The sequence below is a fragment of the Botryllus schlosseri genome, chromosome 16 (genome assembly GCF_051294905.1).
Source record: "Botryllus schlosseri isolate E-star chromosome 16, Bs_hap1, whole genome shotgun sequence".
In the NCBI taxonomy this organism is placed as follows: Eukaryota; Metazoa; Chordata; class Ascidiacea; order Stolidobranchia; family Styelidae; genus Botryllus; species Botryllus schlosseri.
Window position 1 is genome coordinate 890,180 of NC_137251.1, and position 14,287 is coordinate 904,466.

The window sequence follows — 14,287 nt, forward strand, 5'->3', positions numbered from 1 at the left end:
GTTAGGAAAGTATAATGACATCGGTGGTTTACAGAGGTAGTCGGCAATGCAGTATTGCTACTGTTTCGAAGTACTATATGTTGTTTGGCTTCTATTGATAGGCCGAAGGGCCAACGTAATTAGGCAGTTCTATGTATTCGGGTTTGTGAGCGATACAACGCCGGTTTACGATCATAATCAACTCTGTATAATTCTTTACTCGGCTCGGCTCGGAATTAATATGTACTTCAATTATCTTACAAAATGTAATGACTTGTGTCATCCTTTAGCTTTGTGTTTCGAAAATTCAACTTGACTTGACTCGACTTGAATATGACTTGACCCTAGTCACCGTTAAAAATCGAGTGACTTGACTTGACTTGAATCCAGTCAAAAGGTATAGTGCATACACTATACAGTGACAACGTGATTTGTGACTGGAAGGCTGTGATTTGTTCCAAACGCTGGTGCTCGAACGCGTGGCCAGCCGAAAAAAGGAGGGTGTTCGAAAAAAGGGAGATTCGATGTCGCGATGTCACTGTTGAATCATTATACACACAATGGTCCTAGACCATGGAGAAATATGAGCCAAAGCATGCGAGGCCTGTTGTAGACGCGATAGTTCAGGCCAGGGCAGCGCACCGGACGCCTTCTACGCGATTTTTCGGGCCAGTGGTGATATCGTGCGCACCACACCTATTGCAGATGCGATTATTCAGGTCAGCGATGATATCGTGCGCAACAGGCCTGTGTTACGCGATTGTTCAGGCCAGGGGCGCTATCGTGCCCACCAGGCCTATTGTACGCGATAAATCAGGCAGGCCATTAGAAATGAAAAACAATCTCAGCGGGAGATCGCGCGCCGATGCGTGCAGTCGATTATAATTATCGGAAATTGGCAACACGCTTCTCGCTGATTGGCCGCACGCAACACTGATACGAACTACTGGGTTAGAACAACTGATTAATTGGAGATAGAATGGGCATTTCAAAAGGACGGGTCCCCCCAAGTTTGAAAAGGAGGGGTTTACTTCTACGTGTGCTTGAGTGACAACGCAGACTCAAAGGCCCTTATTATATTTACAAGCTATAGTCAAGTACGATGCAATTGGTAGTTTTATTTTCTATATCCAGTAATTATCCGTCTATTATATCAACCAGAAGTACTGTATTTTGAATGAAATTTCTCACCCGGGATGACATGCGCAACTATACGAGCCTGGTGGCTCATTGGTACAATTAGCATGATCAGGAGCACACGGTTGAAGTGTAGTGCATTCGTTGATATCTGCAATACAATCAGTCAGTATACAACAGACTTTGACAACTAGATAGTCATAGTAGCATAATTAGACTAATTAGAGCAAAATGACAGAAATCTAATACTAATGTAATTGTGAAATGTTTCATGCTCTCATTTTAATTCCAGTCTAATTTCTGGTTTTCTTGAAAACGCTACAGGAGAACTGTATCATGCGAAACGAGTCAGCTTGCTGTGTAGACATTTGCCATTCTCGTGCTTATGAGAGTTAACTCTGATTTGGGGTGACCTGAACTTGATTTTCCTTCTATTTCTTGCTGATCCGAATTAATTAAATTAAAGTTTTCACAAATCAAGTAATTCTAATTCTAATTGAATTCGGAGAACAGTGTGTAGCTTTAATTCTAACTCTAGTTAGATTTGGAAGAGCTGAAAAGTTTAACTTTGCTTCCAGTATAATATGCAATTATCCTAAAGTTAACATCATACTGGCTATCTTGATTCACTGTGAGAATGTCGCGTTGAGAATGTTTGTTATCGTATTACCAGTGCAGTTGATCCCAGATTTGTCCGTTTGGCCCTCGAATGGATCCGAGTAGCCAGATTTGCAGACACAGTAATGCGATCCGTCAGTGTTCACGCAGTCGGCGAATTCAAGATTGCAGTTATGTCCTTTTTCCGAGCCCGGTTCGAAATCGCATTCATTCAAATCTGCAAACATGGATACAAACGATTTGATCTATTTGTACTTGGACGTACATATATAACTGAAGAGCTTCTTGGAGGTACAGAACTTCAATATAGGCTACTCTTGAATAATATATTCATATTGAAATACCAGCAGAATGTTCTCGGCTGACACTCGTCAGGGGTAGGGCTCGGCACAATGATTCGAGTACTCTAATCTGATTCGAGTTGAGTAATAAAAGACGATTTTTTTCGAGTACTGAAATTATACTCTCCTCGCCACTAAGAGTTAATTTATCAACGAGAATTATAGTTTCGATACTAATTTTCACTGTTGAAGCCTTGGAACCTTGATTGGCCGTATCGTAGCATACGAAGCATATAGTACAAAGCTACGAACGTTACTGGAAATAACTGATTTCTGATGTCATGATCATCCCACAACATTGTCACCAAGTGCAATGAAATCGGTATGGCCGGAATCGGAAAAATACCAAAGTATCTTTAATGTGATGGATAACAGGGATTACAGTCTTTGTGGTCGCATAAAAGGTACATATCTGAACTTTGTCATATTGGTAATCGTCAGCAACTATTAGAGAATTGGAAAGAACATTGTACATCAACATATGTTTAACAGATAACATACAACATAACATATATATAACTTGATGTGTCTGTAGGTCCGCGTGCGCGCGTATATGATATGTAGTTTGTTAGGTGCTCGCGTGCGTATGTGTTTGCAATGAATGCAAGCAGATTGCAGGTACACAGGGTAAGGGTACGGGCGTCTTGTATGTAGGTAGGCCACGTTAGTATATCTGTGTGAGCTTGTGTTTAGGCGATTCCAATAAGTCTTGGTCAACTAGATAATTAAAGTTGTCATAGTTAGACTAATTACGGCGAAATGTCGGTAATCTAGATTTTGAAATGTTTCTATGCTCCAAGTTTAATTATAATCTAATTTTGGTTTTCCTGAAAATACATCAAGAGAACTGTATCGTGCGAAACGAGTCAAGCTTGCTGTACAGACATTTGCAAGTCTCGCGCTTACGAGACTAAGCTCTGATTTGACATGAAGTGAACTTGATTTTTATGGTATTTCTTCCGAATTCGGGATTTAATTCAATTCCCGAGTTTTTGCGAATTTGGTAGTTGTGATTATGATTTGATTTGGAGAAAAAGGTGTAGTTTTAATTATAATTATAATCTAGTCTGGAATAGCCGAAAATGTTCTAGTTTACCGACTGCGATTCCAATCCTAATGATGCTTAACAGAGTAGTGGCAGCTTATCAGCGTTGCGTTGTTTTAAAATCAAACTTGAATATAACAAACTTCTTCCAGTAATAACTAGGAATTATTACATGGTGGGCGATAACATCAGAAATTTGCGTCAGAGTAAGCTATATATTGAGAGACGTATAAATGAAACGAGGTGTCTCGGCTCAATATAACAGTGGAATACGGGAATTACATGATGACTGTACAAAATTTACGCTCACTAATCTGTAAAGTATAAACTACATGTGTGATTAGTCTTTTGCCTATCTTAGATGTCATAATTGCTTTGAATCAGTGTTTCGATCAAATTTGACTCGTGGGCTATAGGTAGGATCGCATATATATAAGGGATTCATCCACGGCACTATAAGACACGCGATAATTATGAACATCGCGATCAATAAATAACTGGTAAAAATGTAGACAAGAGAATCAACAAGAAGTCAGGGTACACCCGATTTGATTTAGCTAACTTTGGTATATCTGAGATAAAGTAGCTCGCGATTTCGTTGAGCAAATATCGCGCTTTTGTGATTTTTGTGTAGATAGGTAACCTAATTGTTATTCTGATCCGATTCAAGGAAGTTTATACAAGGAGTGTCGAGTCACGAGGATCCCTACATCACGGGAAATTGTATTCAAGTGTAGCAAAGCGTGAGGAAAATAGGCCAAGTTTAGCACGAAGTCTCGCAACCGTAACATTGCTGAGATATCACCAGTAAGCGATGGGCCTGAATGTGTTGCGACAAATTGACCGCATATTACATCGCGGATTGTATTATCCACGCAGTCGTGCACAGCAAATAGATATAATTCTAGTTGTGCAATTAGACTAATTCGATAATCTAATTTGTGAAATGTGTCTATGCTCTCATTTTTATTCTAAACTAATTTCTGGTTTTGCTGAAAATGCTACAGGAAAACTGTACAGTACGAAACTAGCAAATCTTGGCGTACAGACATTTGCTATTCTCATATTCATGGGAATCAACTCTGATATGATATGAAGTTAGCTTGATTTCGAATGTAATTTGGAAAAAGCTGTTTTGCGATAATTCTAATTCTATTCAAGTTTGGAACGAACTTTGCTATGAAGTACACTTTAGTTGTATTTCTTTCTGATTCTGGTTAAATCAGCAAACTACAGTAGAAATATTTTCAACAATACTAATCGATGCGTATTGCGTATGTAAAAGCATATAAAGCTGTTGTCTATAAAGTGTTGTCTGATGTTGGCTATTTTGACACTATGCCGTTGTGAAATATACCTCCCACTTCCATGTTATATTCGTCGCACAATCTCGGATTTAAACTGCACATTTGCGCCAACGCCTCTTGTAGAAAATTACTGCAGTCGTCCGAATTATCCGTGTCGCACTCAACGGTGAATGCTCCATTGCTCGATCCTGAAAAAGGATTGGTTTGTTACCGATAGCGTTGAAATTAATTCTATTACATCATGTTATTTACATGTATACAGCGACATTGTATATTGGAATAGATCATAAACCGATATCGTAGCGCACTATATAGTCTAACATGCCCGACCTATGTTTTACCACAGCAGGGGAATGCTGGCCAACCTTATAAAGCTTTAGTGGTCAATTCGGACGTATATGGCAACGCTAGTCGTGAACCATTGATGGTTCACGAAATCGGAATAGGGTTATATACGTCCGAATATTTTTCCTGACCTGTCGATAAGTTAGACTTCAGATAGATTCGCTTACAAAGGCTACGTGCGGGTGTGGATAATTCGTTACACAATAACGATCACAGCTAATACTTGTGATGCAATAATGTTTAGTGGAGTTTAAAAATCCGACGTTTGTTTGTTAGTTTGTTTTTTGGGTATTCATAGTGTCTGTCGACTACTATGGTCATTTACACCACGCCGATATTCTTCTTATTTTCCGTAACTGCCGACTTATAGCACGGCCCACCTCTAGGCTTTTGTAAGACACCGCTGACACGGATGAGGTGGCGAGGAGGAAAATCCGACGTTCATGCCATCAATTATTATCTAATATAAAGCACTATTCCAGGATCACGAATGTTCAGTGAACAATGCTAATATTCATTTTATGCCATAATCCTTGTAAACGTAAACAAGAAATCGGTTAGATGTGCAAATAGATCGATTATACCAGTGGTTCCCAACCTTTTTTGTGCTTTTCCCCCTTTTAGGCGATATTCGAATTGAATTCCCCCCCTAAAATTTAGTTGCTAAAATGGGGTTGGCATTGGATATCTTAATGTATTTCTCACTGGTTATAAGCTCTTCAGTCTCTTTGTACTAAAGTTGATGGTCATGAACGTTGCTGAAACGAATTTTATTGAAAGAATGTGTTCAAAATATAAGAGGCATTCCATATAACAATCAGTGTGAAGCTTGTGATTGCTTTTGTTTCGACAACTCATGAATGCGTGGAAGAGTATTGGACAGAGCGCAGCGAATATCATTCTCCACGTTTAACCTGTTTCTTTCCTTTGTTTTCATTTGCAAAAGCGTTGAAAATCCTGATTCACATAGGTAAGTGGAGACGAACGGAAGGATAGTTCTAATAGCTCTCTCGGCCACTTTGGGATATGAATCACACATCAATGGCCAAAATTCGGTAATTGATTTTTCCCTAAACAAGTCTCTTGCGCGAGAATCCGTTTTGAGTTCTAAAAATTCATCCTGCAACTTATCGGGAACTTTTTCCACCGGCAATGTGAATGGACATCGGATTAAATCAAGCTCATCGTCATCAATTTCAGGAAAATATCGAACGAATTCTGATTCCAGTGACGCCAGATGTTGCAAAATCAATTCTTTTTCCATCTCTGGTATAATTTGTTCCTTGCCATCAACAACCATGACTGATGATAATACTTCAAACATTGCAACATTGCTCAATCGAACTTTTCTCTTCCAGTTGTCCAGTTTGCTGGTGAAAGCTTTCAAAGCGTCTTTAAATAGTATTATATTGGTGTTTTTCCCTTGCATCTTCAGATTTAGTTTATTCAATTGACCAAACATATCTACCAAATAAGCAAGACGTCTAATCCATTCATCATCATTCAGCAATGAAACAAATTCCGATTTCTTTTGAACCTCAAAAAATAATTTAAGCTCGTTTCTCAGCTCGAACACACGTTGGGTAACATTTCCCCTTGAAAGCCAACGAGTACTCGTATGAAAAAGAAGTACCTGGTGATCTGCATCCATATCATTACACAGTTTCTTGAATAACCGGGAGTTAAGAGCACTTCCTTTAACGAAGTTGACTATTTTAACTACCTGATCAAGAACTTCGCGTAATGGAGCAGGAAGCGTTTTAGAAGCCAGCGCATGACGATGAATCATACAGTGAATACCTTTTACATTCGGACTTTGTCTTTTAACATGAGCTTGAAATCCAGATCGGGTTCCTAACATAGCAGGGGCTCCGTCTGTACAACACCCACATACGTTTTTCCACAAAAGATCTTCGGATTCAAAGAACGAAGAAACTTTTTCAAAAATGTTAACAGCTTTAGTAGTTGTTTCGAGACAGGAACAAAAAAGAAGCTCCTCTTTGAATGTATTTGAATGGACATACTTTACAAATACCATTAACTGGGAACACGATGCAACATCAGTAGATTCATCCAGTTCAATCGAAAAGACGCCAAACGCAGCAGACTTAATCTCTTGTATAACTTGATCTTTTATATCTAACGCCATGTCTTCTATCCTTCTCTGAACTGTATTATTTGATAATGAAACGGCAGCAACTTTTTCTTTCCCTTCGTTTCCAAGCACAAGCTCAACAATTTTTAATGCACAAGGTTTTATCAAATCTTCACCAATCGTATGAGGCTTTTTATTCCTAGCTATTTCCAAAGCAACATAGTACGAAGCTTCCACTGCATTTCTGCTTGTTTCATAGTATGTCCCGTTTGAATCGAGTCTCATCTTTTTCAAAGCACAACTGTGACGCTCGAAAAATATTCTTCTTTTATCCTTGTGTTGTGAGTGAACATTTTGTAAATGCTGTTTCAACTTTGTTGGTCTCAAAGAATCGTTTGTCAGAACTTTATCGCATAACACACATTGAGGTCTCTCCTCTCCATTTTTCTTGACACATATAAAGCCATATTCAATATATGAATTGACGTATTTTCTCTTTTTGATGCTCATGTTAGATAAAACGTAAGTGATATTTCTTTTTAACGCTGCTGAACAATATTAGGCTTACTCCTATTAATGAAAATTTAGAAACAAAAGTTGGAACACACAACATTCATTGTTCATGAACACAAAATGGAAAGGTGTCACAAATACAGTTGGAAACGTGATCATATTATTTACAATGTGTACAAACATTCAAAGTTTGGTAATGTTAAGATTAGATGACCAAGACAAGAAACCGAGCTCGCGATGAATTTGTAATTGTGAAACCCCAGTCCAATATACCCATAACCTCTCGATACTCTCAACCAGGGGCGTTTCCAGACGAAAGCAAAGGGGGTTCACTTTGATCTATATGTTTGGTCGTTATCAAGTATTGAGCAAGCAAAGACGTCCGGACGCCGGTTTTAACGTTTACTCAAGATTTGATTTGTAACTAATCAATAACAACTGTGCACTGTCGCATAGCCAAATATAATTGCGTAGGAGCAGCCAACCACGATCACCAATTGCAAATACAGAGGTGTCTGCCCATGAATACATGGTGTTAGACGGCTTTCCTATGAGAATTTGATGCATGCGCAAAACTAGCCATACCTCAATTGTTCTGTAGGCAGCCACGCATGGTTCAATCATCTCCTACTAACCGGGAAAATAACTTCAGCAACAGAGTAAATTGGTTACCGTTACTGTATTCTCGAAATTCTTCCGCGGTAATAACCGCTGCGCTAAACTGACACTACCCAGCGAGCAACCTAGCAATCGCGAATGTGAATGGTTGTGTTGGTAATATGAGTTTGTAAATGTGATTGTCACTTCCAAGGTCAATGGAGTTCATATCTCACCTATGATTGCGAAGACAATGCCGATTTGAACACTGGATTGTCATACAGGCGCAGTATAGTGTCTGCTTTTCTCTGGAAGCAGAGAATACATTGTGCAAACCTTGATTGATTTCAGAAAGGTCGGGCGAAGCGAATTAGCGTGTGATATTGTAGTCAGCACATGACAGCAACCTTGATTTTGCAAGCGTTACTCATTCAGTTTTTCGCATGAGTATGATTTGAAACTGTGGTATTTGACAGACTGCAAACCCTAGCTTCTCAAATAATGCCGTACATTTTACAAGCTATTCGTACTTTACTTTCTATACCATGTAAGTTTCACTCATCGGGAAGCCAAATTCCCCCCTAGAAATTCCAAAATTCCCCCCAAGGGGGGAATTCCTCCCCGGTTGGGAACCACTGGATTATACGGTTAATTCAGATTAGTGCTAATGTATATATCTTGGGGTTACCATATTTTGAAATCGGGAGAGCAGGACACTTTTACCAAATCGGAAAAGTTACTTGATCAAAACTGACATCAACCAATTTAGCTATTCAAAAAGATCATCACTTTCATTTGACTCCCGATTTTACACACTTTTTACGTAAAATTAGGTGGTGTTGACTAAAAAAAATCGTCGCTTCCGATCGAGCCACAAATTTCCTATTTCATTTTCACACGAATCTATCCATTATCTTAGTTGTAAAAGGTGTAAAGGAGGACGAATTGCCAAAAAGGAGTACATTTAGGCGTCCTCAACGGACATTTACAAAAACCTAAAAAGGCCGACGTATGGTAACCCTAATAGATCACGATTACTTAAAAATGCTGCATTGTTCGTAATCGATTGCGATTACAAATCCCATGTACCTAGTACGACAGCGTCGGGCTCTGTTGGTTTGCATATCATCGGAAGTACCGAATCATGCTTCGGTTTCGAGTTGCAAATCCACGTCGATGTATCCTGCACTTGCCCGTTACATGCTGATATCGCCTATTAACGATTCGACTTTATTCCAAATTTGTTTGTTTAAATCCGAATACTCTTCCGATTTCATGAAGTTAATAAATTAAAATAATTTTTTAATGTCCCAAAAATATCCTAATGCAATGGTTCTCAAACTAGAGGGCGTCCCCCCTTGGGGGCGTGAAGGCATCTAAAGAGGGCGCGAAGCTGCGGTCAACTGAAAATTTATTTTCGCGCCCCGCGCAATTTACCTCCAATTCATGGTTTTTGCTCTGTGTATAGTCCGAATTTCATATTTGAGAACTCTGTCATCAACAGTCATAACCTTCCATGCCATCAAACTGTCCGTTGGGATTGCTTGCAATTTGGTTGCATTTTGTGATATGAGGATTAGGGGGGCGCGAATTTTTCACTATCATAAAGTTTGAGAACCACTGTTCTAATGGAACCATCAGATCACCACCGGATCAGACTTGGTCACGAGTCAATACGTATAAATAATTATACTTTATCGAAGAACTAAAAGGGCGGAGATCATAAAGTTGGACGAGCAATAAAGTTGATTATCGCGTTCATCGGTATTTAACAACTCAGGATTAAGGAAACCGGTTATTCCCAGCGCATAAAGTTAGTTTAAAACCCATGATTTAACAAACCGGAACAAATTATAGATAACTGCGTTTTGTGATATTCATGGTGTTTGTCGACTACTATGGGTCGTTCACACCAGGCCAATTTTCTTCATATCTATTCCGTGGCTGCCGATATGTAGCACGGCACACTTCTTGGATTTTATAAGACACCGATTACGCGGATGCGATGGCAAGGAGGAGCCTAGATAAACCTCCAACACTTAGAATTCTGGAGTCGACCTCGGTCGGACTCGAACCCGCAACCCATCGGTGTTGCAGCTGTAGATTATACCACTGTGACGCCATCTCGCCACTTTATAGATAACCAGTTATCTATAAAAACTGCGTACACTGCGTAGAGCGCGTACTATTCCAAATATTTTCGATAATGACCGTCACGATTGTCTCATAGGTGATTTCTTCACTAAACAATCAACGAATTATGCTCCCACCCGGGGCCTACGATGCTTATCCTATCCTATCGAATATCGTAGGCCCCGACCCACCATTGCAGAGCGATATCAACATTCTATAATCCGGTTCTTCGCTGTACCGTACTGATTACAGGCGACTAAATTTAGCTTTGACGATAATTCTACCTATTACAATCGGCAGCACGCTGCCTTTTCAATCAACAAATTGACAACTTGGTGTTTTCGGATTATGATGCAACAGATAACACTTGATTGAAAACCCGGGACACCTCTAGTAATCATCGCACTTTTCCGACTTTATGTGTCGCGACTCGTGATTAGCAGTTATTAATAACACGATTAGCATTCTTCCGGATCAGCTAACTTTATGGTCTCCGCCTAAAAAGCGTCCCGATTAGAATTCTCCCGGATCAGCTAAATTTACGATCTCCGCCCTAAATTGTTTGCTCATAGACTCCAATCTACTTAAATTTTCAAACATGTAACTAAAGTAATTCATACTTTGTTGATTTTTTTACTTTTATTTCAAGTATTTTCGAAATTTCTTAAACTTCGTACTTATTTTAACAATACACGAGTAAAAAATTGTTGAAAAACTTCTATTTCGTCACGAGTAGCATGAATGACTACATTGCCAATCTCTGTGTTCAATGAAACTGTCTGAGATGTGAAATCTTGCAGTGATACAAATTTTCGTACACACGAGCAGTTCTTGAAGCAATCGGATAATACTTGAAAATAACATGAAATGGCATGGCTGTTAACATTTGTTTGATCACACTGCTTGATCGATAATAATCAGAATGTTCGTCACACTCACCCGCAGATGTCAGTATCACCGCAAGGCAGATTAGTATATTCCTTTTATATCTCTTCATGTTCCTTTTATTCGGCAAAAATATCATCCATAGACTTGTAGCTTGGTCCACGTCAAGCTAATGTAGTTTATTATCGAAATACGGATGATCGCGAGCTACTATGTAGTGTATATCCTCGCTTATTCAGTGATCTTCGTGGACTGAGGGAACAAGGGGGAATTCAGATTAAAATAGGCACGGGTAACAAAACATTGGGTAAACCAGCAGTGTGCACTTCGGTAATTTATTCGATGAAAATCTTTCCTTTAACGATATAACTACGTTTAATGCAGGAGTCTCAGTATGCTATACTATATTGAAAAGGATACGTCGATACTGCAACTTAAGAATCATTGAAGTAGTGATTTCGTAATGTTGCTAATGCTATGGTGATCCTAACTTTAGGCTTGCCATGCACGGCTGAATGATTACAAATTGATCCCGGTGGTAGCTCTGACGTATCAGTGTTTCTCGAAGCTCACTCTACCCACATTCCTTTATCTAGGGGCCTTTTATGCGATTTTAAGGTAACCAATCGTAACTGAAATGCTTTGTTAGAGCTAAGTCATGCTATATCTAGGTATAGATATATCCATGACAGCGTAGTCTAATTCATCAAATCGAGTGATAGCAAATATAGAGTATAAATATAGAGTCGGATAATCATCATCATTGGGTTTATTAGCAATTTTATCAGTTCAATACACCACAAAAATGCGATACAATGAAATGACAGGAAGATGTCGAAGCGACAAGGAGTAGTCTATGGAATCTGACACCCACCTTGGCCTATAGGCGATGTAAAGAGGAGGCATGCACACTGAATGAAAGTAAAGAAGATAGTATAGTATAGTATAGTATAGTATAGTATAGTATAGTATAGTATAGTATAGTATAGTATAGTATAGTATAGTATAGTATAGTATAGTATAGTATAGTATAGTATAGTATAGTATAGTATAGTATAGTATAGTATAATCTGCGGTACGAATACGCATATTACGCATAGATACATATATGTAATCACTAGGGCGGGTTTTATTACCTAAAAAAGGGAAATTTTGACTTTTTGTGACCTAAACAAACTGAATTTTGACCAAACTTGACCTAACATATGAAAAATAGGTGTTTTCCCACATCATGTTAAAATTGTACCACTTATCTTCATTTCTGGTTGGAACTAGCTGTCCTATCGAAGTAGTTTGGCCTGAAAATACAATTTTGGCTTAGAAACAGGCAACTTTTTACATGAAAGAACCAATATTTTAACGAAATATGGCCGTATGAATAATTCCAGTGGTTACAATACGTATAATGGTAGAAATAATTGATTTTTTTTGTAATACAAAGAGAGATACTTTCCTACATTCTTGGGTAGAAAGTGCATGTCCTAGCCTTGCCAAGGACGTTCAACAGCAGAAGTTATTGGCTGACAACACTCAAGCTGTGCGACTGTGCGTACACTGCTGGTGACACACCATGTTGCTTCATTCTGTTCTGACAATGTTGTCTACATCACAATTTTTCATCATGCGCTTCTTAACATAACAATGATATGCCCAAGAAGTCTTTCTTCAGTTAGGATATTGCGGTACGTTGACCATAACACCATGCCTGCCTATTTCTTTTATTTGACCGTTTATGATTCACAATGGGCAGACAATTAGCCGTTTACAACAGTAGGCCTATAAAGTAGGCTACAAGCTGTAAAATATCAAACGACAAGTTCACCGACAGTGCAAAATCTACGATACAAGCGAAATGCGAACTTCAAAAAAATTTTGACTTTATGAACAATTTTGACAAATTATGACCTTATAACGCTACAATTTTGACAAATTTTGACATTTCAAAAAAACGCCCTATAGGTAAGCAATCACTAATCAGTTCAGCATGATTAGTGGATGTATTGTATATGAATGTAGATTAGGGCTCTTCAAAAATGACTTTTATTCTCAAATCGTACTGGCTACTTGATAAAATTGTTAGGTCACCTAATTTAAGCCTACACACAAAATTTGGTTCAATTCCAGCCAGTGGTAGCGGAGTTATTGCCGTTGAAAAATTTGGATGTGACCGATTCTTTGTTTATTTATTATAGTTGTGCTCACCGTAAATACTATTTTATTCAAATCAAAATTTTTCGACGGCAATAACTCCGCTTCCACTGGTTGGAATTGAACCAAATTTGGTGAGCATCGTTTCTATAGACTGCCTAACACTTTCACGGGGTGAACAGAAAATTTTCAAATTGTTAATTATTTATTTTTACATTTAAATAGAAACTTTCTTCTATTGTAGCAAAGCGGTCACTGGTTGGAATTGAACCAAATTTTGTGTGTAGGCTTAAATTAGGTAACCTAGCAATTTTATCAAGTAGCCAGCACGATTTGAGAAAAAAAAGTCATTTTTGAAGAGCCCTAATGTGGATATGGATGTATTGTATATACTGCCTGTCACAGCATTTGTGATTACGAATTTGGTCGCTAACTCAATATCGCAAATCGTGAGCTTCAATATACCGATGTTACCGCGAAATTGATGATACAAAATCGTGGCGTTCCTTAAAAAGTATTCATTTATAAAATAATTCTAGATGTTCATAGGGTCATTTTGTTTCTGGTAAACAAGTTCATTATTTGCGATACTAAATTTGCGACCCCATTAGTAATTGCAAATGCGGAGTTGCAGATTTTATTAGCGGATTATTTGTAGGCTACTTCGTGCTCTTGAAAACGAACTCACTAATTTTTGACTTGGTCAGTTTGTCAATTAGAAAATAGTATTTAGATTAGTCGGTACATCGTATTTTCATTACTTGTCCGTTTTAAGCTTTCTCTTGGTGTTTTTCATTCAGCGTGTTTCATTATTTACATATTCTAAATCGGTATGGTATGGTATAGGTGTCTCTGTTGAAAATCTTTCTAAAGTCGTTTCCTCTCCTTCCATGTCTTCGTTGTATTGCAATCATGTGGTGTTTCGACCTCACCATAAAAATAATTAATAAATGAATGATTGAAAATGCTTCTGCGCGCAATTGTCGAAACACTCTGTGCGATCATACCTGTAGCGGGTCGTGCTAACAGCACAGCTATACGTATGTCGGCTTTAACGATTCTGCTTTATTTGGATCTAGCAAAATTGAGGACCGAATCGTGATTTCAGGACTGATCCGAGACCCATCCGCCAGCAAACAAAAAA

The 14,287-nt window shown here is 38.4% G+C and overlaps 2 protein-coding genes across 47 annotated transcripts in view; both read right to left on the bottom strand.

Annotated features, from left to right (window-relative positions):
* LOC145459018 (uncharacterized) overlaps positions 1–11,288 on the bottom strand; it is a 96,384-nt gene extending 85,096 nt beyond the window's left edge. For 28 of the 46 annotated variants that reach the window (XM_080337573.1, XM_080337556.1, XM_080337570.1 and 25 more), the window contains exons 1-4: positions 11,050–11,287; positions 4,478–4,615; positions 1,787–1,951; positions 1,171–1,267 (exon numbers count right to left, since the gene is read on the bottom strand). In XM_080337573.1, the coding sequence (XP_080193699.1) occupies positions 1,171–1,267; positions 1,787–1,951; positions 4,478–4,615; positions 11,050–11,134 (485 nt within the window). In that variant the 5' untranslated portion in view covers positions 11,135–11,287. Of the gene's footprint in view, positions 1–1,170; positions 1,268–1,786; positions 1,952–4,477; positions 4,616–11,049 lie in introns of all 46 variants that reach the window. The other 18 variants (XM_080337565.1, XM_080337562.1, XM_080337557.1 and 15 more) reach the window with 3 other exon arrangements.
* On the bottom strand, positions 4,635–8,814 carry LOC145459022 (zinc finger BED domain-containing protein 5-like). Its single transcript, XM_080337595.1, has one exon. It carries the CDS (start codon positions 7,375–7,377, stop codon positions 5,590–5,592), a length of 1,788 nt encoding a protein of 595 aa, XP_080193721.1. The 5' UTR covers positions 7,378–8,814; the 3' UTR covers positions 4,635–5,589.
* Positions 11,289–14,287: the final 2,999 nt, after the last annotated feature.